At 38.8% G+C, this 27849-nt stretch overlaps 1 protein-coding gene across 1 annotated transcript in view; it reads left to right on the top strand.

Moving 5' to 3' along the window:
• The window catches only part of FHIT (fragile histidine triad diadenosine triphosphatase), a 1908162-nt gene that overhangs the window by 1521347 nt on the left and 358966 nt on the right, over nt 1-27849 (top strand). Inside the window, exons 5-6 of the mRNA XM_066350737.1 lie at nt 20128-20273; nt 22489-22518. Of these exons, the coding sequence (XP_066206834.1) occupies nt 20128-20273; nt 22489-22518 (176 nt within the window). The remainder of the gene's footprint in view (nt 1-20127; nt 20274-22488; nt 22519-27849) is intronic.

The raw sequence follows: 27849 nt of genomic DNA on the forward strand, positions 1-27849 counted from the left end.
ACTCCCCTGCCTTGTTCCTGATCTTAAGGAGATTGCTTTTAATTTTTTCCCATTGAGTATGATGTTGGCTGTGGGTCTGTCATAAATCGCCTTTATCATGTTGAGGTACGTTCCCTATATTCCCAGTTTGCTGAGAGTTTTGATCATAAATGGGTGCTGGATTTTATCAAGTGCTTTTTCTGCATCTATTGAAATGATCATGTAGTTCTTCTCCTTCCTTTTGTTTATGTGATGAATCACATTGATTGATTTGTGAATATTGTACCAGGCTTGCCTCCCAGAATAAATCATACTTAATCATGATGTATGATTTTTCTCATGTTTTGCTGGATCTGGTTTACTAATATTTTGTTGAAAATTTTAGCATCTAAATTCATCAGGGATATTGGCCTATAGTTTTCTTTCTTTATATTGTCTTTGCCTGGTTTTAGAATCAGAATTATGCTTGCTTATAAAATGAGCTTGGAAGTCTTCCCTTTTCTTGAATTTTTTGAAATAGCTTGAGAAGGATAGGAGTTAGTTCTTCTTTAAATATTTGGTAGAATTTGCCTGTGAAGCCATCTGGCCCAGGGCTTTTGTTTGTAGGGAGTTTTTTGATAACTGTTTTGATCTCATTTGTTGTAATCGGTCTGCTTAGCTTTTCTGATTCTTCCATATCTATTTTTAAAAGATTATATGTTACAAGGAATTTTTCCATTTTACCTAGATTTTCTCAATTTTTTGGTGTACAGATCTTCACAGTATTTTCTTGCAACCTTCATATTTCTTCTGTGTCAGTTATTACTTCTTCACTCTCATTTTTAATTTTATTTATTTGAGTCCTCTCTCTTTTTCTCTTGGTGAGTCTGGTTAAAGGTTCATCAATCTTGTTTACCTATTCAAAGAACCAGCTCTTGGTTTTATTGATCCTCTGTATTGTTTTTCTAGGTTCTATGTCATTTATTTCCACTCTGATCTTTATTATTTCCTTCCTTCTACTTTCTCTGGGCTTTTTCTAGTTCCTTTAGATGCAAGGTTAAATTGTTTATTTGAGCTTTTTCTAGCTTCTTAAGGTATGCCTATAATGCTATGAACTTTTCTCTCAGGAATGCTTTTGCTGTGTCCCATAAATTTTGAGTTGTGTGTTCATTTTCATTTGTTTCGAGGAAAATTTTGATATCTTCTGTGATCTCATTGTTAACCTATTCATTATTCAATAACATGCTATTTAGCTTCCAAGTGTTTGAGTGTTTTTCAGTTTTTCTATTTTAGTTGATTTCTTGTTTCATGTCATTTTGATCTGATAAGATCCTTGATATGATTTCAATCTTCTTAAATTTATTGAAACTCGTTTTGTGTCCTAACATGTGGTCTATCCTAGAGAATGTGCCATGAGCACTTGAAAAGAATGTATATTCTGCTGCTTTAATGTGAAAAGTTCTGAATTAAATTCAGTTGATCTAGTGTGTCCTTTAAGTCTGCTATTTCTTTGTTAATTTTCTTTCTTGAGGATCTATCTTGTGCTGTTAGTGAGGTATTGAAATCCCCTATTATTATAGTATTGCTGTTGATCTCACCCTTTATGTCCATCAAAATCTGCTTTATATATTTAGGTGCTCCTATATTAGGTGCATAGATATTTATAATGGTTATATCTTCCTGTTGGATTGCTTCTTTTATCACTATGTAGTGACTTTCTTTATACCTTACTATAGCCTTTGTTTTAAAGTCTATTTTATCACATATAAGTATTGCTACCCAGCTTTTGTTTTTAATTTTCATTTGCATGAAATATTTTTTCCATCCCTTTACTTTCAGTTTACGTGTATCTTTTGTTTTGAGGTGAGTTTCTTGTAGACAGCATATGTACAGATCCTGTTTTCTTATCTATGCAGCTATCCTATGTCTTTTGATTGGAGCATTTAATCCATTTACACTTAAGGTCATTATTCATATGTAGCTGTTCATTGTCATTTTATTCTTTAAATCTGCATTTCTCTTTTACTAGATTTTTTGCCCTCTTTGTTCTGTTTACAGCAGGCCCCTTAACATTTCTTGTAGCATTGGTTTGGTTGTAATGAAGTCCTTGAGTTTTTTGTTTTGGGGGGGGGGTTTTGTCTGGGAAGCTTTTTATTTCTCTTTCAATTTTAAATGATAGCCTTGCTGCATAATGAAGTCTTGGTTTTATGCTCTTGTTCTGCATTATTTTGAATATTTCTTGCTATTCTCTTCTGGCCTCGAGTGTTTCTGTTGAGAAGTCAGATGTCATCCTTATGGGGGCTCTTTTGTAGGTGGTTGACTGCTTTTTTCTTGCAGCTATTAGTATTCTTTCTTTATATCTTAGCTTTGGTATTTTAATTATGAAGTGTCTTGGCGTAGGTCTCTTTGAGTTCCTCTTTAATGGGATTCTCTGTGCTTCTTGAACTTGTGTGACTTTTCCTGTATCAATTTAGGGAAGTTTTCAGCTATGATTTCCTAATCAGGTTCTCTATCCCTTGCTCTTTCTCTTCTCCTACAGGTACCCCTATGATGCAGATGTTGTTTCTCTTCACATTGTTATACAACCCTCTTAGAGTTTCCTCAGACTTTTTGAGCCTCTTTTCCTTTAGCTGCTTTGCTTCCATGCTTTCGTTTATCTTGTCTTCTAAATCATGAATTTGATCTTCTGTTTCATCCAGCCTGCTTTTAATTCCTTCTAGTGTGGTCTTCATTTCTGATATTATATTTGTCATTTTTATTGGTTCTTTTTTATGATTTCAATGTTCTTTTTGATGCTTGTTATCTCTTTATTTAGGTGCTCATTATGTCCATCCATTGTTGCTCTAAGATCTTTGAGCATCCTAACAATCCTTATTTTAAACTCTACATCCAGTAGTTTGGTTATTTCTATCTAATTCTTTTCTTTTTCTGGGGATTTCTCTGTTGATTCATTTGGACTGCATTTCTGTCTTCTGATTTTATCTGTTTATAGACTCCTTTTTTTTTTTTTTTGTATTTTTCCAAAGCCAGAAACAGGGATGCAGTCAGACAGACTCCCACATGTGCCCGACTGGGATCCACCCAGCATGCCCACCAGGGGGTGATGCTCTGCCCATCCAGGGCATCGCTCTCTTGTGACCAGAGCCACTCTAGCACCTGAGGCAGAGGCCACAGAGCCATCCTCAGTGCCTGGGCCAACTTTGCTCCAATGGAGCCTCGGCTGCGGGAGGGGAAGAGAGAGACAGAGAGGAAGGAGAGGGGGAGGGGTGGAGAAGCAGATGGGCACTTCTCCTGTGTGCCCTGGCCAGGATTTGAACCCAGGACTCCTGCACGCCAGGCCGACGCTCTACCACTGAGCCAACCGGCCAGGGCCTAGACTCCTTTTTTAAGTGTGTTGTTTGTGTAGCTAGCTGAGTCTAGGGTTGGTATTGTTTGCTTCCAGTTTCCTGTTGTATTGTTTCTAGGTCTTCTTCGGTTGGCATCAGCTATTGTTTGTAATCCACTGTAGGCTATTTATCTGCTATTACTGTTCTTTTTGCTATTTGTGTTGGCATTTTCTATGTCTTAGCTGGGTCAGGTGTGAGGAGCCTTTCCTTAAGCTACCACTCTAACAAGGTTGTTAGGTCTTGAACGGATGTTCTCCATATCTGACCAATGGATGTGCTGCCCTGGACCTCCCTGGCCAGAGCCTGGCTCAGATCAGTGGGAGTCACCTCCTATGAGTGGCTCTTATCTACCTTTTTAGATCTACAGGTGATCCAGATTTTATGGCTGTCTCTGCTAGGCCCAGGTGCCATGGTAAATATCAGTGCAGTCCTACGCTAGTTTTTATCTACTCTTGGCCTGGGGGCAGTTCTTTAAAAGTTCAAGTTTCCCTGAGATCTGCTTTCTGCTGCCTCTCATTGCTGGCTACTTGTGGGCTCAGTAGTGTAATTCAGTTATTAGGTATGGTATTGGATGTGGTTTTCCCCTTAGCCTCAGGTGTCATTCTATCAATACTTTTTATATATTTATTTTTTTAATTTTTTTCTTCTTTTTGAGCACTCAGAAAGGTGTGTCCACAGGGATTCAGCGAGTGTGGCCTCTGTGCTCTCAACGTACAGTCTGTCTGCCAGCCTGCCACTGCTGCTGCCACCTCAGGTGTTAGAGCTCAGGCGCTGCTGGTGCCAGCCTGCCTCTGTGGCCACCCTGGCTTTCACCACCCTGGGCCAGCTCCTGTGCTCTCACTCAAACCTCCTCTGCAGTCACATAGGCCTCGGGCCTGCGTACACGTGCTCAGGCCGCAGTGGTTTCCACCTCAAAGGACAGGCTTGTGTGCACCCACTCAGACCACTTCTGAGGTCTCCCCGACCTCTGCTGCTGCCAAGGGCAGACCTGTGCCACAGGCAGGCCTGTATGTGCCTGCTCAAACCACCTCCACAGTTGCCTGGGTGTCCACCGTGCCATGGGCAGAATTGCATGTGACCTCGGACCTCCGCAGCGGCTGCTGTGGCTTCTGCCTCTGTGGATGGGCCCACACGTGCTTGCTCAGATGCCCTGGCTTCCACAGCCACGCCTTGTCCACCCCCCGTGAGCACTCAGCAGCGTGGGGGGGTTGGTGTAGTTCAGACCTCAGCACTTACTACCTGTGTCCCTAACAAGCTGCCTGCCTCTAAGCGCTTCTTTGCTCTGACTGGAGCAGGAGAGTTACAGTGGGCACGGTAATTTCTTCCCTTTGCTGGTGTTGTTGCTCCCAGGAAAAATGTTCACTTTAGATTTGGGGAGTAATTCAGCCCAGGTGTTAGGGTGGCTGTCCCTCAAAGTGTCTCCCCTTTGCCTCTGAGACCACACTCTCCCCTGGCAACTCCAGTCTTCCCAGTGCTCCCTACTCCTGGAGCCCTGGGCAGGTGGCTGTGAGCAAAGCTCTTCGTACAGTCCCTTTAAGACAGAGTTTGGGTCCAAGAGTTCTGTTTCCTTCCCTCAATCAGTATCTAGGCTCCTTGCTCAGCCAAACACATTCCGCACACCCATTCCAGGTTCCAGGGCTCTAGGCCAGGACTCCAGTTCTGGGACTGAGGACCTACAACTTGCCAGGCAACCCTCCCTGTTGTGAGAGTCCCTCCAGGCCGCCACTCACTCCTGGGAGCGGGACAGCCCTTTCTGCATCTCCACCTTTCCTACCAGTCTCAGTGTGGCTTCTTTGGTGGTCCTTGGCTATAGAATCCTCATAGTTTAGTCCAAAGTTGGTCTTTCACGATGACTGTTCTCAAAATTAAGTGTAATCACTTTGGTTCTGGGATGTGGGAGTTGGAATGTCCACCTACTCCATGACCATCTTGTATCTCCTCCCCTATTTTTAAAGTCTACTTTAAATCTCTTCTGCAATAAGAAGTTGTTTTTTTTTTTATTTTCCTCTACTACAAGAAATATTTGTCAACCATAATAACTTAATAGTAATTACAGTGGTACCTTGAGATACAAATAGACCAACATACAAATTTTTTAAGATATGAGCTGCGACTTGGTCCATATTTTTGTTCGAGATCTGAGCAAAATTCTGAGATACAAGTCATAATTCAGGAAGCTGCCACTACTTGGTGCATTGGCACATGGGTCCAGTATCAGCAGTTTGATAGATGAGTTGACTGACTTACAAGCTCGGTTGCAGAACAAATTAAATTCATATCTCAAGGTACAACTGTATTGTCCTTTTTTTAAAAAAAAAAAAAGTTATTACTAAATGGATGTGTCTACTTTAGATTGTAAGGAGAGACCAGATTCCATTTGATAATCTCTTTCCCAGGTTTTCATGTGTGATGAGCACTGGATCATCATATATGAAATTCAATTGAGTGGCTTAATTTCTTTAAAGGTTATCATTGCATATTGGCTATGGCTTAACTTCTTTAAGGGTTATCGTTGCATATTGGCTTAAGAAGCCTCCTCAGAGTTGTTAATCTCAAGCAAAGAGGACCCAGGATAAAGTATGTTTTTATAGCCTATGTATAATATAGGATTTGTCCATTAACAAAGCCTACATCTCCATATTAAATTATACTGCATCTGTGCTATTACCTTACAATAACTGGCATATAAATAGTGACAGTAGAATTACAAGAGCTGTCCGCTGTTCCTCAAAATTAATTTGCTTTTCCTGAGTTTGTCTAGGAGGAACATGGGGCACATATCTACCATCTTTAAGTAATATGGTGTTTTCTTCCAAGGCTTCTGCACTCATTTTGAGAACATACCTTTATTCTCAGATGAATTAGTAAATAGCACACTGCTTTGATTCTCTCATGTATTTGCAGATGATTTCCTGCATTTTTCCAACTAGAGGTGGCAGAAACTCATTTTGCTTGTGTTGGGGAGAAATATGATTTATTTAATGGTGTCAATACCATAACACATTTTCTGGTTGTGATTAGTCTTTAATAGTATCAGAAGCACTGTACAAGATCATGAACATGCTCAGATATTTTTCTTGGTTAAATTTTGTAAAATACCACAGTCTTTATCCAATATGCTATTAAGATAGCATGATAGTCCGCAGTTTAGGAAAAGAAGAATAGGCTGCTGTTACTTCCCGTTTCTTTAGTTGCCTCTTTCTAATGCAATTCCTCTGTATCAAGGGTTGATACTTTAAGGCCCGTGGGCCAAAACTGGCCAGCCTCTTCTTTTTGTTTATTAGAATATAGCCACACCTATTAGTCTGCTTGGGCATATAGCCCACCAAACCTAAAATATTTACATCTGGTCCTTTTCAGAAACAGTTTGCTTACCTGCTCTAAATTTTTATGAACCCGATTATATTATCAGGTAGCCATGGGATAATCTACCCAATTCAGTTTGTTCATGGTTACCTTGGAATTCTTGCCTTTCTAAGGTGCCCCAGGTTTCTCTGCTTCTCTAGCCAACTCTTTTTAATCTGTCCCTCCCATAGTACTGCAGTTCTCTGCCTCAATGCCTGGATCCTGAACTGGAAGTCCAGGAGCAACTTCTTACTCTCCTTTGCTGTTCCCAGAGCCTAGAAAGGTGTCTACACCTCACGGTGCTCACTGTTCACTGAATGGACAGTTGAATTACATTTCCTCGTCATAGCATCAAGCAGGATTTTTCTATATGTCATTCAGCTGAGGCTTTGAATATTTTGGAAACCACTTCTTTCTAGTTATAGAAGGATTTTAAAAAAATGATTTACCTTTATAATTATATTTCCTTTAGGCTCGTATGAAAATTAGTTTACATTACAAATGAGTCTATATTTCTCTAGCTCTCATCCAATATCAGTTCTAACTATGCTAAATATGAAGGATAAACCTCTTTGAATTCAAAAACAGAAAAAATCTTGTAGACTCTCCCAATCTTGTATAGATAATTGAAAAATAAATGAATTTCATCAGGGTTTTAGTACTCATAGATGGTCTGGTTTATTTATTCTTTTATTCCAGCAATACTTATTAAATGTCTATGGTGTTATAGGTGGTGATGAAATATCAGGAAACAAGACTAATTTTTCACTCTCGTGGAGTTTACATTCTCATCCAGGTAAGGGTAAGCAACCAAGAAAACCAGCAGCTAGTGGCAAGGGTCAAGGAAAGATTAAACTAGGGTTATGTGAGGGTGATTAAGCAGACAGCAGTTTAAACCATCTAGCAGTTAAATATTATTTTGAGAAAGTAGCTTTGGAGTTAGAATCTGAATAATAAAAAAGAAGTGACCATATGAAGATCATGGGGAACTGAATTCTAGGAAAAACAAATAACCAGGAAAAGGCTCCAAAGCTGGAAAGGAGTTTACTGTGTTTGTGGAACAGAAAGGAAACAAACATAGCATATGTATTATGTGCTAGAGAGAGGTGGGAAAGAGGAGGTCCAGGAGGCATCAGTCAGGATGTAGCCTATAGTGAGGTTTAGGCATAGTCTCTTTTCTTCTCTGGTTTTACAGGAACTGAAGGAACATTGTTGATCCCGACTTTCTGATGCTCAGTTAATACCTAGAATGGCCCCAGGAGTGTGTTTGATAGTCAACCTGCTACTTGGCCAGGTCAACTACTTACACAGCACCCAGAGCTCCAGAGCTTCACCTTGAGTAAATCTAGATCCATCTACTATACCTCCCTGTAGAGTTGTGTGGAGCCCTTTGTGGCTACTTCCAGGTTGAGATGCTTGTTTAGCCATCCTCTGAATTCCAACAAAATAAAGAAAATGATCACCCACATGAACACCCACCCAATTAGCCCCCCTGAAAGTTACCTTTATTTATCCTGTTATTTGCATAGAAATGTGTATGTTTGTGTGTGTGTGTGTGTTACATGCAAGTAAATGACTTCTTAATAAAGAGTTAAGTTGCAGAGAATATAATGTCAGGACAATGTTGCCTAAATGGGCTGGTGAAAATTAGTCAGCTAAATGAGAAAGTGTTTAACTGTTTCCTGGCATGTTGTATTCTACTATTAATATTTAATTTAAATAATCAATGTACATAATGGATAACTCTGTGGTTGGATATACTATACAGGATAAAACACCTGACAAATTCAGACATTTTTATTTGTTCCATAAACATTTTAAACCTTTAGACATTTGGTCAAGTCAATCCTTAGCATCAGACTTGCAAAATGGATAGATAATATAAGATTTTTTTTTTTTAATAATTTTATTTTTTTAATGGGGTGACATCAATAAATCAGGATACATATATTCAAAGATAACAAGTCCAGGTTATCTTGTCGTTCAATTATGTTGCATACCCACCACCCAAAGTCAGATTGTCCTCTGTCACCTTCTACCTTGTTTTCTTTGTGCCCCTCCCCACCCCCTTTCCCTCTCCCATTCCCCCCTCCCCCCCCCATAACCACCACACTCTTATCAATGTCTCTTAGTTTCACTATTATGTCCCACCTACGTATGGAATAATACAGTTCCTGGTTTTTTCTGATTTACTTATTTCGCTTCGTATCATGTTATCAAGATCCCACCATTTTGCTGTAAATGTTCCGATGTCATCATTTCTTATGGCTGAGTAGTATTCCATAGTGTATATGTGCCACATCTTCTTTATCCAGTCATCTATTGATGGGCTTTTTGGTTGTTTCCATGTCCTGGCCACTGTGAACAATGCTACAATAAACATGGGGCTGCATGTGTCTTTACTTATCAATGTTTCTGAGTTTTGGGGATATATACCCAGTAGAGGGATTGCTGGGTCATAAGGTAGTTCTATTTTCAGATTTTTGAGGAACCACCATACTTTCTTCCATAATGGTTGTACTACTTTACATTCCCACCAACAGTGTATGAGGGTTCCTTTTTCTCCACAGCCTCTCCAACATTTGCTATTACCTGTCTTGCTAATGACAGCTAATTGAACAGGTGTGAGGTGGTATCTCATTGCCGTTTTGATTTGCATTTCTCTAATAGCTAAAGAAGATGAGCATCTTTTCATATATCTGTTGGCCATTTGTATTTCTTCCTGGGAGAAGTGTCTATTCATATCCTCTTCCCATTTTTTTTATTGGATTGTTTGTTTGTTTGTTGTTGAGTTTTATGAGTTCTTTGTATATTTTGGATCTTAGGCCCTTATCTGAGCTGTTGTTTGAAAATATCATTTCCCATTTAGTTGGCTTTCTGTTTATTTTGTTATCAGTTTCTCTTGCTGAGCAAAAACTTCTTAGTCTGATGTAGTCCCATTCATTAATTTTTGCCTTCACTTCTCTTGCCTGTGGAGTCAAATTCATAAAATGCTCTTTAAAACCCAGGTCCATGAGTTGAGTACCTATGTCTTCTTCTATGTACTTAATTGTTTCAGGTCTTATGTTTAGATCTTTGATCCATTTTGAGTTAATTTTTGTACAGGGGGAGAGACTGTAGTCCAGTTTCATTCTTTTGCATGTGGCTTTCCAGTTTTCCCAGCACCATTTATTGAAGAGGCTTTCTTTTCTCCATTGTGTGTTGTTGGCCCCTTTATCAAAAATTATTTGACTATATATATGTGGTTTTATTTCTGGACTTTCTATTCTGTTCCATTGGTCTGAGTGTCTATTTTTCTGCCAATACCATGCTGTTTTGATTGTCGTGGCCCTATAATATAGTTTGAAGTCAGGTATTGTAATGCCCCCAGCTTCATTCTTTTTCTTTAGGATTGCTTTGGCTATTCGGGGTTTTTTATAGTTCCATATAAATCTGATGATTTTTTGCTCTATTTCTTTAAAAAAGTCATTGGAAGTTTGATGGGAATTGCATTAAATTTGTATATTGCTTTGGGTAATATAGCCATCTTGATTATATTTATTCTTCCTAGCCAAGAACAAGGTATATTCTTTCATCTCATTATATCTTTTTCGATTTCCCTTAACAATGGTTTATAGTTTTCATTATATAAGTCCTTTACATTCTTTGTTATGTTTATTCCTAAGTATTTTATTTTTTGTTGTTGCAATCGTGAAGGGGATTATTCTTTTGAGTTCCTTCTCAGTTGTTTCATTGTTGGCATATAGAAAGGCTATTGACTTCTGTATGTTAATTTTGTATCCTGCGACCTTACTGTATTGGTTTATTGTTTCTAGTAGTCTTTTTGTGGATTCTTTGGGGTTTTCGATGTATAGGATCATATCATCTGCAAAAAGTGACACCTTTACTTCTTCTTTTCCAATATGGATGCCTTTTATTTCTTTGTCTTGTCTGATTGCTCTGGCTAGAACCTCTAGTACCACATTAAATAAGAGTGGAGAGAGTGGACAACCCTGTCTTGTTCCTGATTTAAGGGGGAAAGCCTTCAGTTTAGTGCCATTTAATATGATGTTAGCTGATGGTTTCTCATATATGGCCTTTATCATGTTGAGATATTTTCCTTCTATACCCATTTTGTTGAGAGTCTTAAACATAAAATTGTGTTGTATTTTATCGAAAGCCTTTTCTGCGTCTATTGATAAGATCATGTGGTTTTTGTTCTTTGTTTTGTTGATATGGTGTATTACGTTAACCGTTTTACGTATGTTGAACCATCCTTGAGATTCTGGGATGAATCGCACTTGATCATGATGTATTATTTTTTTAATATGTTGTTGTATTCGATTTGCTAGTATTTTGTTTAGTATTTTAGCATCTGTATTCATTAGAGATATTGGTCTGTAGTTTTCTTTTTTGTGCCATCCTTGCCTGGTTTTGGTATGAGGGTTATGTTGGCCTCATAAAATGTTTTTGGAAGTATTGCTTCTTCTTCAAATTTTGGAAGACTTTGAGTAGAATAGGAACCAAGTCTTCTTTGAAGGTTTGAAAAATTCACTGGTATAGCCGTCAGGGCCTGGACTTTTATTTTTGGGGAGGTTTTTAATGTTTTTTTCTATTTCTTCTCTACTGATAGGTCTGTTTAGGCTTTCTGCTTCTTCTTCACTCAGTCTAGGAAGGTTGTATTGTTCTAGGAATTTATCCATTTTTTCTAGGTTGTTGAATTTAGTGGCATAAAGTTTTTCATAGTATTCTACAATAATTCTTTGTATATCTACAGTGTCCGTGGTGATTTCTCCTCTTTCATTTTGGATTTTGTTTATATGAGTTCTTTCTCTTTTTTCCTTGGTAAGTCTTGCCAAGGGTTTGTCAATTTTGTTGATCTTTTCAAAGAACCAGCTCCTTGTTCTATTAATTTTTTCTATAGTTTTTCTGTTCTCTAATTCATTTATTTCTGCTCTGATTTTTATTATCTCCTTTCCTCGGCTGGTTTTGGGTTGTCTTTGTTCTTCTTTTTCTAGTTCCTTAAGGTGAGAAGTTAAGTGGTTCACTTGGGCTCTCTCTTGTTTGTTCATATATGCCTGAAGTGATATGAACTTCCCTCTTATCACTGCTTTTGCTGAATCCCATAGATTCTGATATGTCATATTGTCATTTTCATTAGTCTGTATATATCTTTTGATCTCTGCACTTATTTCTTCTTTGACCCATTCATTTTTTAAAAGTATGTTGTTTAGTTTCCACATTTTTGTGGGATTTTTTTCCTCTTTTTGCAGTTGAATTCTAGTTTCAAGGCTTTATGATCAGAAAATATGCTTGGTACAACTTCAATTTTTCTGAATTTGCTGATGTTGTTTTGTGGCCCAACATATGGTCAATTCTTGAGAATGATCCATGTACACTGGAGAAAAATGTATACTCAGTCACTTTGGGATGAAATGTCCTGTAGATGTCTATCATATCCAGGTGCTCTAGTGTTTTGTTTAAGGCCACTATGTCTTTGTTGATTCTCTGTTTGGATGACCGATCTAGAGCCGTCAGCGGTGTATTGAGGTCTCCAAGTATGATTGTGTTTTTGTCAGTGTTTGTTTTAAGATCAATAAGTAGCTGTCTTATATATTTTGGTGCTCCTTGGTTTGGTGCATATATATTAAGAATTGTTATGTCTTCTTGATTCAGTGTCCCCTTAGCCATTATGAAATGGCCATTTTTGTCTCTGAGTACTTTTCCTGTTTTGTAGTCAGCATTATCCGATGTGAGTATTGCTACACCTGCTTTTTTTTTTATGTTATTTGCTTGGAGTATTGTTTTCCAGCCTTTCACTTTGAATGTTTTTATCCTTGTTACTTAGATGAGTTTCCTGTAGGCAGCATACAGTTGGATTTTCTTTTTTAATCCATTCTGCTACTCTTTGCCTTTTTATTGGTGAGTTTAATCCGTTTACATTTAGTGTAATTATTGACACTTGTGAGTTCCCTATTGCCATTTTATATCTTGCTTTCTGTTAGTTTTGTGTCTTGTTTGATCCTTCTCTTTCGTTTTTCTATCTTTTGTTTTTATTTGTTTGTATTCCATACATCTTTCCTCTGTTGCTATCTTTTTTATCTCATGTGCTTCTGTGGTGGTTTTTTCAATGGTGGTTACCTTTGAGTAATGAAAAGGGTCCCTACCCTGTTAATTGTAGTGAACTATTTTGTGAGTACTTTTGAACTCCATCGTCCTTTGCTACTGTTAATCTCCATCTTCTCCCCCTCTTTCTTTTTGTTGTTGTCACAGTTTAAATTTGGTTTTATTGTGTTCTTCTTGGAGCTTTTACTTGTGGCTCTGTTTTTTTTTTGTTCTTTGTATCTGATTGGAGAACCCCCTTTAGTAAATCCTGGAGTGGGGGTTTTCTGATGATAATTCCCTCATCTTTTCTGTATCTGTGAATGTTTTTATTTCTCCTTCATATTTGAAGGATAGCTTTGATGGGTATAGTATTCGTGGCTGAAAGTTCCTCTCTTTCAGGACTTTAAATATTGGGGTCCACTCTCTTCTAGCTTGTAGAGTTTCTGCTGAGAAATCTGATGATAATCTAATGGGCCTTCCTTTATATGTTGTATTCTTCTTTTCCCTGGCTGCCTTGAGAATTTTTTCTTTGTTGTTGGTTTGTGTCAATTTCATTATGATATGCCTTGGAGTAGGTTTGTTGGGGTTAAGAAAACTCGGAGTTCTGTTTGCTTCTTGAACTTGAGGCTTTAGTTCTTTCCACAGGCTTGGGAAGTTCTCATCTATTATTTGTTTGAGTATGTTCTCCATTCCATTTTCTCTCTCTTCTCCCTCTGATATACCTATTATTCTTATGTTATTCTTTTTGATGGAGTCAGATAATTCTTGTAGGGCTATCTCATTTTTTTAAATTTTTGAGTCTCTTTCTTCTTCTCTCTGTTGTGCCTCAAGTTGCTTGTCTTCTATTTCACTAATCCTCTCTTCTATCTGACCTGTTCTATTAGCTAAGCTTGTTACTTTGTTTTTCAGCTCGTGAATTGAGTTTTTCATCTCTGTTTGATTTGTTTTTATAGTTTCAATTTCCTTGGACATATATTCTTTGTGTTCATTGAGTTGTTTTCTGAGCTCCCTAAATTGCCTTTCTGTGTTTTCTTGTATATCTCGGAGGATTTTTAGAATTTCTATCTTGAATTCTCTGTCATTTAGCTCCAAGGTTTCCAATATATTAAATTTTTTCTCCATAGATTTTTCCTCATCTAGCTGTGTTACCTCTCTTTCTTTTGTATCCATGATATTCGATTTTCTCTTCCTTAATGGCATCTGAGGGTGGTTTTGTTGATAGTATTAATGAGATTTAATAAAAAATAAAAAGTTAAAAAAAATAAAAAAATAATAAAAAAAATAAAAAATCGAAAATAGTTTTTTTTTAAAAAAATTAATAATGAAATAAAGAAAAATAAAATAAAATAAAAATTTTAAAAAAAGGAAATTATTCCCCCCTCCTTTTTTCCTCTCCTCTCCTCTCCCCTCTTTCTTGAGAAAATCTTGTGGTGGACTGTGAATTATAACAAACAATGCCTGTGATGGAGGGCCTGAATTGGGGAAAAGTAATAAAGGGGCAAAAATAAAAAAAAGAAAAAAAAAGAGCGTATGGACCCACAGAAAGCAAATAAGGAAAAAATTTGGGTCAAGAATAAAATGATTTCCTTTTAGGTGTTGGTTGTCTAAGAGTTATGATGAGAGGAAGAAGAGGAAAACGGAAAAATGGGGGGACAAATTAAAAAATTACTATTGTATTTAGTGGACAAGAAGTAGATAAAATGGAAAGCCAGGGATGTGAGCACTGCTAGTGAGTTAAAAAGGTGAAGTAAAACCCCCCCAAAATGCCACAAACATAAGTTTGAGTCCCAGATAAGATAATTTGTTTGTTATTGAGGTTTGAATGAGAGAGATGTAAAGGAGAAAGGAAGAAACTAATATAGAGGGAGAAAAGAGAGAGAGAGAGAAAAAAAGAGGGAACCACTGAAAGAAGAAAAAAGAAAGGAGAGAGAGAGAGAGAGAGAGAGAGAGAGAGAGTTAAGGGTTTTGGAGTGCAACCCTCATAGAGAGAAAGGAAGATGAGAGAAAAGATAATGGGAGATGTAACACTTATGGGTAGTGTAGTTCAAGGAGAGGAGAGAGTAAGACTGCAGAGAGTTAATCGGCCAAATTGGAGGAGGAAAAAAAGTATCAAGAATGAAGATAAGAGAAACAAACGAACAAATATAATAAAATGGGATAGGTTATAAAGTCTGCAGATTATTCTTGATTTTGAGAGGTTATCTTCTTGCTTTTTCTTTTCTCTCCCTCTTCCTGGTCGGTGACTCTGTACCCCGGGTTCTGCCCCTTTGGCACGCTCAGGTAGAGGTTTGCAGTTGATAAGTCTCTATGGCAATGTCATGTATTGTGCTTTAGTCTCATTGGCAGTCGAGGCTCATTAGCATTTATAGGCTCCGACAGTGAGAGAGTCCGTGTTCCTGGAGCCTTTCTCCTAGTCTTTCCTTCCTCAATTAGTAGCCTGATAATCCAGCTATGGGGTTGCTGCTGCCTCTGCCTGGATAGTAAGAGGCTCAAAGAGCTGGCAACTCCCCACTCTATTTCCACCTAGCACAGGGCTCTGGGTAAGGCTCAGTCAGTCAGAGCTGCTAGCATAATCAGGCGGGCTTTCCGCCCACTCAAAGACCTCTGGCTCTGCCACTCTGTCCGGTAACACAGGCGGGCGCCCACTTCCAGGGCGCTTGGAGGAAACTCTCACTCACTGTCTGCGCGCGCAGACCAGGATATCCGGCCAGCAGTCTCACACTCTGAGTGAAACCCCCAACCGCAGGGAAAAGTTGCAGCGTTTGAATTGAGTCTCGCTCCGTCCCCGTGCGCGGCTTTTGCAAGGCGCTGGGGCGGCCCGAGATTCCGCTTTGGCCCACACAAAGGCCCCTGACTCTGCCCCTCTGTGCGATAACACAGGCGTGCACTGCCGAGGCACTCGGAGGAATCTCTCATTCACTATCTGCGCGCGCAGACCAGGATATGAGGCCGGCCGCATTTCCCTCTGAGTGAAACCCCCTCCAGCACGGAACATCTCCACTGTTGGAATTAGTTCTTGCTCCCTCCCGTGCGTGGCTTTCCCAGGGCGCTGGGGCTGCCCAGAGACTCTGCCCTTGGCCCACAGAAAGGCCTCTGACCCTGCCTCTCCGTGGGGCAACACAGGCACCCACTCTCGGGGCCTAGGAAGAAATCTCCCGCCCACTAACTGCGTGCACGCCGACCAGGAGACTGGGTAAAATGGTTGTCCCGCTTGTCTTTCTTTGTTTGGGTTTGGCGCGAGTGTTAGCTTGTATTGCCTGGGTTGCCACAGGATCAGTTTTTCCTTGGCTTGGATCTCCGTGCCACAGCCTGGTTCGGCCGTTTGTGCCGCGGCCTGGATCTATTCACCCCCTTTGCCCGCCTCAGTTTCTATATTCACAGTTACCAGAGAAAGCCGCCCTGTTTAGGTTAGTGAGGAAGGCGGAGCATTTCTTACTCCCTATTTCCTTTGGGGTTTGGTTATATATTTAGCCAATTTTTCACTTGACCATACCTTTGGGTGTATTGCGAAGCATCTGGAGGCTCCAAGTATAGGTTTTTCTGTTTCTGGTTGAAGATCTTGTTGAGTTTTGGGGGAGATTTATCGGTATCGCTTCCTACCCCGCCATTACTCTGACGTCATCCTGATATAAGATTTTTTTAATGGCATTGGAAAAAAATAACTTTCAGATGTCATTCATATTACAGAGATTGTCAGAATCAGTCTGCCAGCTTTCACAGTAAGCAATTGTTAAAATAAAATATTGTTTCTTCCCACTTGGCTCCTGTGTGTTGACGGCGCCTACTGCAGCAATTATGGACGTTGTTGGAAGCTTACAAAGTGGTCATCTTGCTGTGGTTTGGTGAAGTCAGGACATGAGGGAGGGAGTAAATTAAAGCAGAGAGAACAAAGATGGGGAAAAGTTTCTTTCAACAAAGAGAAGCTAATCAGTGGGAGTGGAGACTGGCAATCTGCTAAAAGGAAATGAAAGGAAATTCTTCATTTCTAAACAGTTCATTGACCCATGATAACAAAGCAGCCCTGCTGAAAAAGGATAATTATCTTTTTAAGTATCAGACACCCTGTGGGTGAAGGTCTCCCTTCTCCTTTCTGAAAAATGAACTCAGATTAAACAAATGGCCCCTTTCCTAGTTTACTGTTGACATGAATTTCCTGATTACACTGGGGAACAAAATTTTTGTTGCATCCACAAAAACACATGTTCTTACCTAATTTGAGTGTGCTGATCTCAAATCTGACATTAGTTTTTCTCTGTAAATGACAGTTTTTTTGCAATTCAAGATTTTAGGTTTTCGTCTTGTAAAATTTTCAACATTTAGTGTAACATAATAAAGTAGAGTGTCTTCTTGGGCATCATCTTTGTGAAAATATAATAATTTATATAATGCAATAAATACACTAATACACTAAAAGATATGATTGTATCAGAATTTTTCTACAATTTTGAAGTAGAACATATTAAAACACTTATTTAATCATAAAATTTGCGCAAAACTTATGTAAATTCTATTCAGGCAAAAAATTGAATTTGTAGCTCTCGCATTTGTGTACTTGTTGAGGACAATCTCGTTTGATGCTCCAGCAGTAGTCTGCTCATCAATAAGAGCTCCAAGATTTTCGGGAAACTTATCAAGGTGACTGTTCAGGAAGTGAATCTTAATGCTCATGTTACATCCAATGTCGCGAAAAGTCAACAGCATCCTTTGAACCAGAAATTCATAGTTTTCTGCTTGTTCGGTTGCCAAGGAAGTTCTTTGTAACTGCCATAAAAGATTACCATGCTGCTTTCTCCTCCTTATTCATCTTCCTGACAAATACTTCGACACATATGAAGGTTCGAATTTGAGGTCCATCAAATACACCTGCTTTTATCTTCTCGAAAGATAAGGCAGGAGAAGCAGAAATAATATGTTGAAAGCATTCACTTTCTCTATTCAGAGCCTAAACAAAATACTTCATTAAGCCAAGTTTGATGTGAAGTGAGGGAAAAATGATCCTGTCTCGATTAACTACAGGTTCATTCACAACATTTTGCATCCCTACTTCCAGAGCTTCATGTTTTGGTCACTTCATCTGTGTCCAGTGTTTCTCCCGAGCTCGGCTGTCCCACAAACACAGAAAACAAGAATACTTTGTGAAATCTCTTTGTTGTCCTAGCAGGAAATTTACCATTTTAAGATCCACACAAATGATCCAGTTATGCTCCTCATACTTCAGAAAGTCAAGGACAATTTTTATGTCATTCTTACTAAGTCATTTAATTCAGGTTGGCTAAACTGCTGAGGGGTTAATGACTGCTTGGCATCAGAAGACCCTTCAGAAGACCCTTCTACAACCATTTCCTCATGCATCTTATCAAATTACACTTGATCACCATGTTCACTTTCTTCATCCTTAGAAAAAATAAAAGCATTGCAAACTGGAACCGGGAGTGTCTCAGAGTGTGGGATAGGTTGTATTGCTGAAGGAATATTAGGATATGTGATCATATGCCGTTTTTTCTTGCTGATGCCTTTTGTATGGATCAGATAGAAATAACAGTCACTGCTGTGGTCCTTAGGTTCACGCCAAACCAGGGGAATACCAAAAGGCATTCCTTTGCGTTTTCCTTTTGTCCAATCATGAAGCATTTCCTCACAATAATGACACACAATATGAGGAGCCCAATTCTTGTCTTGATCACCAAGGGGAACTTGAAAATAGGCAATATATGCACGTGTCATAAATTATGAAATATTGTACCTTCAACATTGAAATGTGTAACAGCCACCTATATAACAGAAGGTGTCAGGACTATTCTTACATTTATGCCTACTTGAAGAAGCCATGATTCAATCTTAAAACAAAATAAGAGGGTGTTTTTATCAGATAATAAATTTTACATTTAAAAACAACTACAATTATGTAAAAGTGATGTTTGTAAAATATTAGTTACCTTGTGGTTATGTTCAATCCAAAAGTTATTGCCCTTTAACTCCAATTTAAAAACCAATGCATGTCATTAACTGTAACAAAAATAAATTAAAATTGCATAAAAACTAGAGTACGCACCAAAAAACAGATTTCAGTTTTGGAATCAGCGATGCAGAAATATATAGAAACATTTCTAAAACCTCATGCAACAGAAAATAAAAAATAAAAAACTGTTCCCCAGTGTTATGAGCAAAATTAATCAGTTTTCCCTTTTTATGTCCCCCTTCTCTATGGGAATCAGGCCTGTCCAGCTAAGCTCAGTGCATTTTACCTTGGGCCTGGGTCCTTCTAGTGGTATAATGGACTAAAATACTTGATATTCTGGTGAGATTAGCAACTGTAGAATTATGGTTTTATTATGACCTTTAGCTGCTTAGCTCCAGGTAGAAGCATGTTCTCTTAAAACAAAGAAAAAGCAAAAAAGAAACAGAAAAGAACATCAGAGTCCTTTTCTTTCCTGCTGGACCTAGAAACTAAACACAAGTTAATGTATCTTATATATGTATATATGTAATACTCACACATATATGATGAGCTCAAATACAAAAGGAACTGATATGTTATTAATGATGTAACATTGAATATTAATTTCTTATTGATAAATGATAAAATTTATATATCCTTTTTCTCTAGATCTTGTTGTTTGTTCAGACCAATAATGTAAATATGTTGAATTGTCTAACTTAGAGAATGCATTAAGATACTTTTGTTTGCAAAGCAGACAACATTTTTCTAAATCAGTGATTTACCTCCAACTGTCTTCTTGAATTCTTGATGATCAGTTTGAGGAATCCTTGTAATAAATTGTTTAACCACATGCACATATCTTGGTTATAGATGAAGCTCACTGTATGTTTTCAATATGTCTACACTAGTTTTCAAAAATAAAATAAAATAAATAAAACTACTATTGTATTTTCATTACAGTATCATACAAAGAGATACTAAAATTAAAATTTTAACCATGATGTTGTTGTAGGGAAACCAGCTGGATGTTCCAGTTGCTTTTCCAGCTCAATGCCTTGTGCTGCTGAAGAGGCCAGAGGTTTACACTGGGTGTCAGCAAATGGGAGTCCGGAAGAGACCTTGCCTCTTGGCACAATTCTCTCAGCCAGCACTTGAGTCTTTCTGAACCACTGATGTCCCTTGCTCTTCAGAGTCTTCAGCTCACCACAGCTTCTCCCTCAAAGTATAATTAACCATGTTTGTATGTCTTCTTTAAACCCCTTGGAGGTTGGCAAATATTTGTTTCTTGATTTGTTTTAGTCTTTCAGAGTTCAGGTTCTGGGCCAGGGGAATTTAGTACTGTGGGCATAAACTTCTTGGTAAAAAAAATCTACTCAACGCAAGCAAAGTATCCCTTAACAGACCTCACTGCAGATGTCCTGGTGTGTCCCCTTCGGCCAGTGGAGCGCTTCCGAGATCTGCGTCCCGATGAAGTGGCTGATTTGTTCCAGGCAACCCAGAGAGTCGGCACAGTGGTGGAGACGCATTTCCAGGGGACTTCTCTCACCTTTGCTATGCAGGTGAGTGTACAGCTACTAAGAGATTAGTTTTTTTCCCTTTCATATTCTAGCCTCAGGCTTTGTCCCTCATTTTATCAGCCATCTCACTGGGAAGGCAGCTTTGGTTATTCTTGTCTTATGTAATAGTAGAAAAAGATGTAACTAATTGAGGACCACTCTACTGAGGTAGACTGGGGAATATCAGCTGAGATAATGGCTGTAGCATTGTTTACAAGAGAGGTGGGAGTAATGGACATTATAACATTCCTCATCTTTTACTAGAACTAGGTTCTGGACAAGTCTTTTTTATTCCATGGTAACTAGTGCTGCCTGGGCTTAGCCCTGCTGGACTTCCACTGAGCTGTGCAAGTTAGGAGGGCCTTGCCCTTGGAGGGGGGCCTTGTCTCTGTCTGCAAATCAAGCCCCAGTGATTGGTTGGGGGTTGGTCAGAGGCCAGACCGACTGAATATTAGGTACCACCAGCCTTCTAGTAAAGAAATGAGGCTCCTGACACTGGAAATCTTCAGCCAGAGTGAGTCAACACCCTTGTCATACGGTGCCCCGTAGAAAGAGCTAGCTGGGGCTTCAGCACATTTTAAAGTCCTTTGTGGCCTTGAAAGTTGGTGACTCTGCAATAACCCGTTGGAAATAAATGGATGGTTCTATAATATGAGCCTCTGTACTCAATGCTTCAGCTGAACTAAATAATTAGCATCCTTCCTCGACCCTCCTTAGCTCTCTGCCAAAGAAAACAGCTAAGAAAGTCACTGTTTTCAGGTTAGGAAAGGCTCTAACATTACTCTTCTGCTTCTCAAAAAAGGATTTTTTGGTTGCTGTATCTGTGTTAATAGTATCTAAAGTTCCCTGTAAAACCATGTGCATATGTGTCTATGTGTGTGTATGTGTGTTGCATGTCAAACCATTTGAGTCACCTTCAAACAGGAAGTTAGGCTCAATGTGGGTCTATTAAGCTTGTGCTGCAAATCTTGTTTCCAGCGGGATCAAATGAAGGCAATGAGGGAAGACATCTCCGTCAGTGTTTAATGAAATACTAAAAGAAAAGAAGAAAATTTAGACACAGAAAATGGCTAGTACTGATTATCTAAACATTATTCACTAGAAAGTTTATTTCATAAACATAGGAACTGACTTGTGCTTTGAGTACTTTCATACTTTTCAAACTTCTTTTAACTTTAACCCACAGTAAGATATGTATTTATCACAACCAAGTACACCCTCTGTTTACACACACATAGATATAGAAAACCAATGTTTCACAAGACAATGTTTAACCATTCTATAAATTCTAACTGGTTTTGTTCTGTTATCTGATTTCTTTTTGTTTTGAGTGCTGATCACAACCCATTAAGTTGACTACCTAGCCTACTAATGGACTATGACTCCAAGTTTGAAAATTTCTGGTTATACAGTTCAGCTTACTCAGCACCCCCCCCCCCAGGGCAAGATTTCTCATCCCATTATACAGGTCATAGAGGTAGAAAGACTTGCCTAAAGTTGCAATGTGCTATTTCAATTTTTGAATTTCAGATTGTAGACACATTGCTTGTTCTGCTAACCCCTACCTGCTAAGCCCTTGCTTCGACTTTGTATTGTGTCTGACTGGGCAAGGCTGCTCATTTTCAACTAAGCAAATAATTCTGTTGAGTTTCAGAAGTCTCAGAGAGGAACAAGAAAGAAAAAAAGGCCCAGCTTCAACGAACACTCCCACCTTTCTCCCCCAAGGTCAGAACAGCCAGAGAAGGCATGCTCTTGGGTGTTCATCCCATACAAGAGAGCCCATATTCTTGCTTAATGAATTATGTTTATAGCAGATTTCCTAAGTAGAGATTTAAAGTCGTCAGACATTAATTAAACTACATCTGATTTAAAGATAACCAAAAGGTGTTAGAGTTCACCTCCCTGAACATTTTCAGCTTTCCTTTAATGCAACTGAAACCATAGCTGAGAGCAAAGAGCAGGAAAAGTAACAAGGGTTTGGCTTACTGGATAATGTATATCATTTTTATACAGAACTTCTCACTTACTCTCAGGCGGAAATGGAGAAGTGTCTGGTCCCACACATTTGAAGCAAATGGTTCCCATGAGAATGCTATAAATTAATACACAATGAAATGCCTCTAAATTATTAAGAGGCAATATTTCTGAATAAGCAGAGATTCCAGCCCTCTGTTCTCACCTCTAGTTTTTTTTTGTTTTTGTTTTTTCCTACTTCTAGGATGGCCCCGATGCTGGACAGACTGTGAAGGTGAGTGCTTCTTATGTGCATACAAATTAATAAGGAGCAATAATGAGAACTAATAAAAACTCACACTGAGTCATTTGCAGCACATTGCTGCTTCGTTATGTTATCTTTGAGGTCAGAGAGACCCTCAGTATTAGAGACAAATTCTGACATTGTAAACTATGCTTAGCAATGTTTCACATTAGTTTACAAGACATTTGCCTTTTGTAATAAAATTATTATTGTGTGAATGCTAAAATATAAACTAAATCAAGGAGTCCTAAAACAGAAACTGAAATCAAAGGACTTCATGTGAGGAGTGTCTAAGAAAGAACAGGTATACCAGATGTGGATTTGCTGTTGCTCAAAGATGGCTTTTCCAGTGCACTATACCAGTGTTTTTCAACTGCTGGTCTGCCAGAAATTTCATGCCAATCTGTGGAAGAGTTAACCATCCTGATGATGTATGAGATTATAGCCCTGATGATCTTAGTTGAATTCGCTTATGCCCAGGGTGATTGCCATTGATCAGTCTGTTTCATCAATAAAAATACTGTTGAGGTTCTTAGATATCTTTGGAACTTGTAGGCTCATTCGAATAGCCTTTTGCCCCTTGCAGAGCATTTATAAATCATAAGTAATAGACAAAGATCATTCAGACAAACATATGTGGTATTCAATGCATAGTGGAATTCAGAAATCAAACACCAGCTTGTACTGTGTTGCACTGTTATGAGTGGTAAGATAAAACTTTATTCATTGCATGTTTCTGTTTCCAGCTAGCTGGGTCACTGGTCCCCAAGTGTAAAAAAAGGGTTGAAAACTACTGCACCAGTCAAGGAAAGGAGGATTTATTAGGATGGCCCTTGCTTCCTCAGTAAAGTAAAAGACTAAGCTTTTGGCTGATTCTTAAACTGGGTTTCAGCCCCCTTCATACAAATGCAAATTCCCATGCAGTTAGGTCCCATGCCTAAATCATAGCAAAAGCTTTTTTTTTTTCTGGAGCTAGAAGTCAGAAGCAAGTCAAGCTGAGGTGTTATACCTTGTGAAGTAAGGTTTTATGGCTCTGACTGACCTTCGCTTTAAGTGTATCAGATAATGGTTGGCACCATGCTTGGCATCAAACAATGCTAAATAAGCATAGTTCTCTTTTGATCTTTGTTTGCATATGGATTTAATGTTTAACCTAGCTACCATGGAACTTTTAAAATAGATTATCTAGGAAGTACTTTTGAGTAGGGAATGCCCTCTAGGCACTGCCACCGAATTCCCTATGGTAGAAAAGAGAGCTAGCCCTCTGGTTGTCCAGATGGGTGATCTGAAAAGGCAGAGGTGACTCACAGCTTTACTCCACCCCGCTGTCCACCCCATGCCAAGCTTGTAAATATGCAGATTCTAGAAAAGGGTATAATAGAAGTAGCTTCTTTTAAAAACTGCTTTTTAAAATGCATTAAGCCTGCTCACTAGTTTTTTTTTTTTTAAATATTGGTTCTCAAATGTAAATTCCAACAACACCAGATTAGTTAGATACATTATGCAATATGTATTTGATGAAATTTCTTCAGCCCTTGGGGACAACGCAGCAGAGGCATAGTTGGTAACACAGGAGAATGCACAAAACACATCAAGTGGAATACGCAGACGAATAATATATGCCATATGAAACGTATCTAGAATTTAAATGAACATATAAGTTCTTTCATTTCAAAATTATAAAGAGGATGTCAAAATTATTTCCTATACCAGCAGGCGTTGGGAAGAGATAGGAAGTTGAAGAGTGGCTAGCAGGGCTGGAGAGTAAAGAAACTGAGGAGTGGATGCCAGTGGATTAAGGTTTCTTTGTGGAGTGATAATGTTGTGGAATTAGTCATTGGTGATGGTTGTGCAACTTTGTGTATATTTTAAAAACTACAGAGTTAGACACTTTAAAGTGGTCAATTTTATGTTATTTAGATTACATTGTCACTAAAAATAAAAGAATACACATTAAAAAACAAACAAACCAACAACAACAACAAAAAACCCAGCTTGACCAGGCAGTAGCACGGTAGATAAAACATGGCCTGGGACCCTGAGGACCCAGCATCAAAACCCTGACGTCGCCGTCTTGAGCAGGGGCTCATCTGGCTTCAGCGCAAGGTCAATGGTTTGAGCATGGGATCGTAGACCATGGTAGACATGACCCATGGTAACTGGATTGAGCCCAAAAGTTGCTGGCTTGAAGCCCAAGGCTGCTGGCTTGAGCAAGGGGTCACTGGCTCAGCTGTAGCTCCCTGGTCAAGGCATGTATAAGAAAGCAATCAGTGAGCAACTAAGGTGCTGCAACAAATAATTGGTGCTTCTTTTCTGTCTCCCTTCCTGTCTGTCTGTCCCTGTCTGTCCCTCTCTCTGCCTCTGTCTCTGTCTGTCTGTCTGTCTCTCTCTCTAAAACACCACCAACAACAACAAACCTACCAGGGCTGAGCACCACAGCTGTGGACCCTCTGGCCACAATGGTGACTACTTTTTGATGACCCAAATATCTAGCCAATATATATAGTATTAAAATTTTTCTCCATTGACTGAGGCAAGGGAGACAAAGAGAGTGAGGGAAAAAGAGAGAGAGAGAAGCATCAACCTGTTGATTCACTTTGTGTTCCATTTAGTTATGCACTCATTGATTGCTTCTCTTACATGCCCTGACTACGGGGTTGAACCCACAACCTCTGGCTTTATCCAGGTTTCTTTATCCAAGTTGATGCTTTACCCACTGAGCAACCTGGCCAGAGCCCTGGCCAGTTTTTTTAATGGTTTCATTAACTTCAACAGTGAGGATAGAATAATTCCTGGCATATATTATTCATAAATGAAATGTGGAATATGGTATTTATCACCACCACCACCATTATAATTTATCTTAATTTTTAAGATACACTTCTACTTTTAAAAAATCAGTAGATTATATTGTCTTGGAAATACTTCAGTTGTTTCCACGGTGATCAAAAAATTACACCTATATGAGTTAGTGGGGCCATTTCTAATTCTTTATGGGATATAAAATGGTTAAAGTAAAACAACCATCTGTATATGTATAAAAACCTCAGTAAATGACAGAGTTTTGAAAACTGTCAGTTTAGACCAAGTCTCTGTATCTAAAGTTGTCTAATCTATGTTTTCCAAGTGTAATTCTTATATAATCTACATGAAATTGATTTTGGTTAATTTAAAAAGAAAAAGAAAAAAAACCCACTGGATTCTCAGCCCTTATCCTAAATCTACTGAATTAGACCCTTTGTGGTTGGGGGTTGGGAATCTCCACTGCTAACAAGCAGACCCCATGATTCTTTTCAGAGTATGGAAAGAGTATTCATTTATTGGCCTTGCCATTTTATGGCAATAATGTATAGGTGGTATTACCACTTATGTTTGACCCATGGAAATCGGTCTTGTAATAGGTAACCTCTCCAGAAAGCAAAGCCGCATCTGCAGTGGTCAGCTGTTTCGTTCAGAAACCTACACTTCAAGAGTGAGCATCTCATATTTTGAAATCCGCACAGTTGCACATTTGAGGCAGCATTTGCTAGCCTGCCATGGGAGGCAGTGTCTGACTCGCGCTATTCTTCCTGATGCCAAGGTTCTAAACCATTTCTGCCTCATGCTGGGTGGTAATAGCAATATGCCCAGTAATGACCTCTTCCCCAAAACAACTGCCGTTATTGCCAGTGACTATATACCACTGAGTTTGTCTCATGAACATGGTGTCACTTTAGGGTTTTTGTTGTTGTTTCAAGGGCTTTAAATTCTGCTTTGCAAAGAAACAAGGGTATAGCAGGAAAGGAAAATACCAAAGTAAAAAAAACATGACCTCTTATTTTTTGATTCATTATTAACTCTCCTTTCAAGTTCAAAAGTAGTAGGACACTGCTCTCCCACAGGTGCTTGTTGCAGTGATTTGAACATGCTGCAGGGCTAAGAAACACTCTTTTCTTCTGGCCTCAGCCATATATCATCACCATATGCAGATACATAGCACCTTACACTTGCATAGCCACAGATCACTCTATTTATCAGCCATCCCTGACGCCTGCCCTATCTGAAGTAGCCTTCCGATACCTCTTACTCTCTACCCTCCTGCCTTTTTGAATTTCCTTCGAGGTATTCTCCACCAACCTTGATTTTGTGTCTGTTTGGTTCCGGGACCTGTCTTATCTCTGCATTCCCTCCAGAATGTGAGCTTCATGATGCCCTGACCTGCATTTTGGCATTGTCTACTTTGGACCTCCTGGGTGGTCTGAGGAGGAGAATGGAAACAATAATGGGACTTCACTTGATATAACAAATCTCTGCTCCTGAGTTTCTAACTCCAGGTGACATGAAGTAGCAGATGATCTGTGCTTGTGTCCCAGTTTGCAGTCAGGGATCTGGTTTCCTAGGATTTCTATTAAGAATATCCTATACTCGAGGCATCACTGACAAAGATGAAGATTTTTACTATTTAAGTAGTAAAATTATATTCCAAAATGTGACTCCCACTAAACAAATTATTATGACAACGTTCAGCTCTTTAAAAGTGATGCTAATAGTAAGTTTAGTGCGAGATATCTTTTATTTATTTATTTTAAGTGAGAAGAGGGAAGATAGTGAGACAAATTCCTACATGCTCCCAGACCAGGATCCACTCAGCAACCCCCATCAGGGGCTGATGCTCAAGTTAACCGAGTTATTTTTAGTGCCTGAGGCTGATGTTTGGACTAAACTGAACCATCCTTATTGCCTGGGGCTAAATGAGCCACTGGCTGCAGCAAGGTAAGAGGTAGAGAAGAGGGAGAGAGAGATGGAGAGAAGCAGATGGTTGCTTCTCATGTGTGCCCTGGTTGGGAATTGAACCTAGAACATCAACATGCTGGGCTGATGCCCTATTCACTCAACCAGCCAGGGTCATGGGCTATCTTTTAGAACAGTGATTTTCACCCAATGTGCTGCAAAAAATTTTAAAACATATAATACATGACTATTTAGTCAGGGGCACTGACCTCTTTTCTCTTAGATTATCAAATAAAAAAATGACAATAGCCAACACAATAGCCATCCAGTGTGAGTGAATCAAGATTATACCTATTTTTTTGATGTGCCACAGAATTTTAGTAATTAGTTTATGTGTGCCATGAGATGAAAAAATTCAAAATGGCTGTTTTAAACCAATTACTGTGTGTATCTGAATGAAAGGGTGTTTTAGGTATATTGAAAAGAGAGATTTGTTGGAGAAAGGTAATCTAGAATCTCATAAAACTATTTATAGAATATACTTGCTTACATTTGTTTGTGTTTATGGTGCTCATGTCCCCTATTTAGAGATTTAATTTTATAGTATTAATG

Source organism: Saccopteryx leptura, chromosome 10 (genome assembly GCF_036850995.1).
Source record: "Saccopteryx leptura isolate mSacLep1 chromosome 10, mSacLep1_pri_phased_curated, whole genome shotgun sequence".
NCBI lineage: Eukaryota > Metazoa > Chordata > Mammalia > Chiroptera > Emballonuridae > Saccopteryx > Saccopteryx leptura.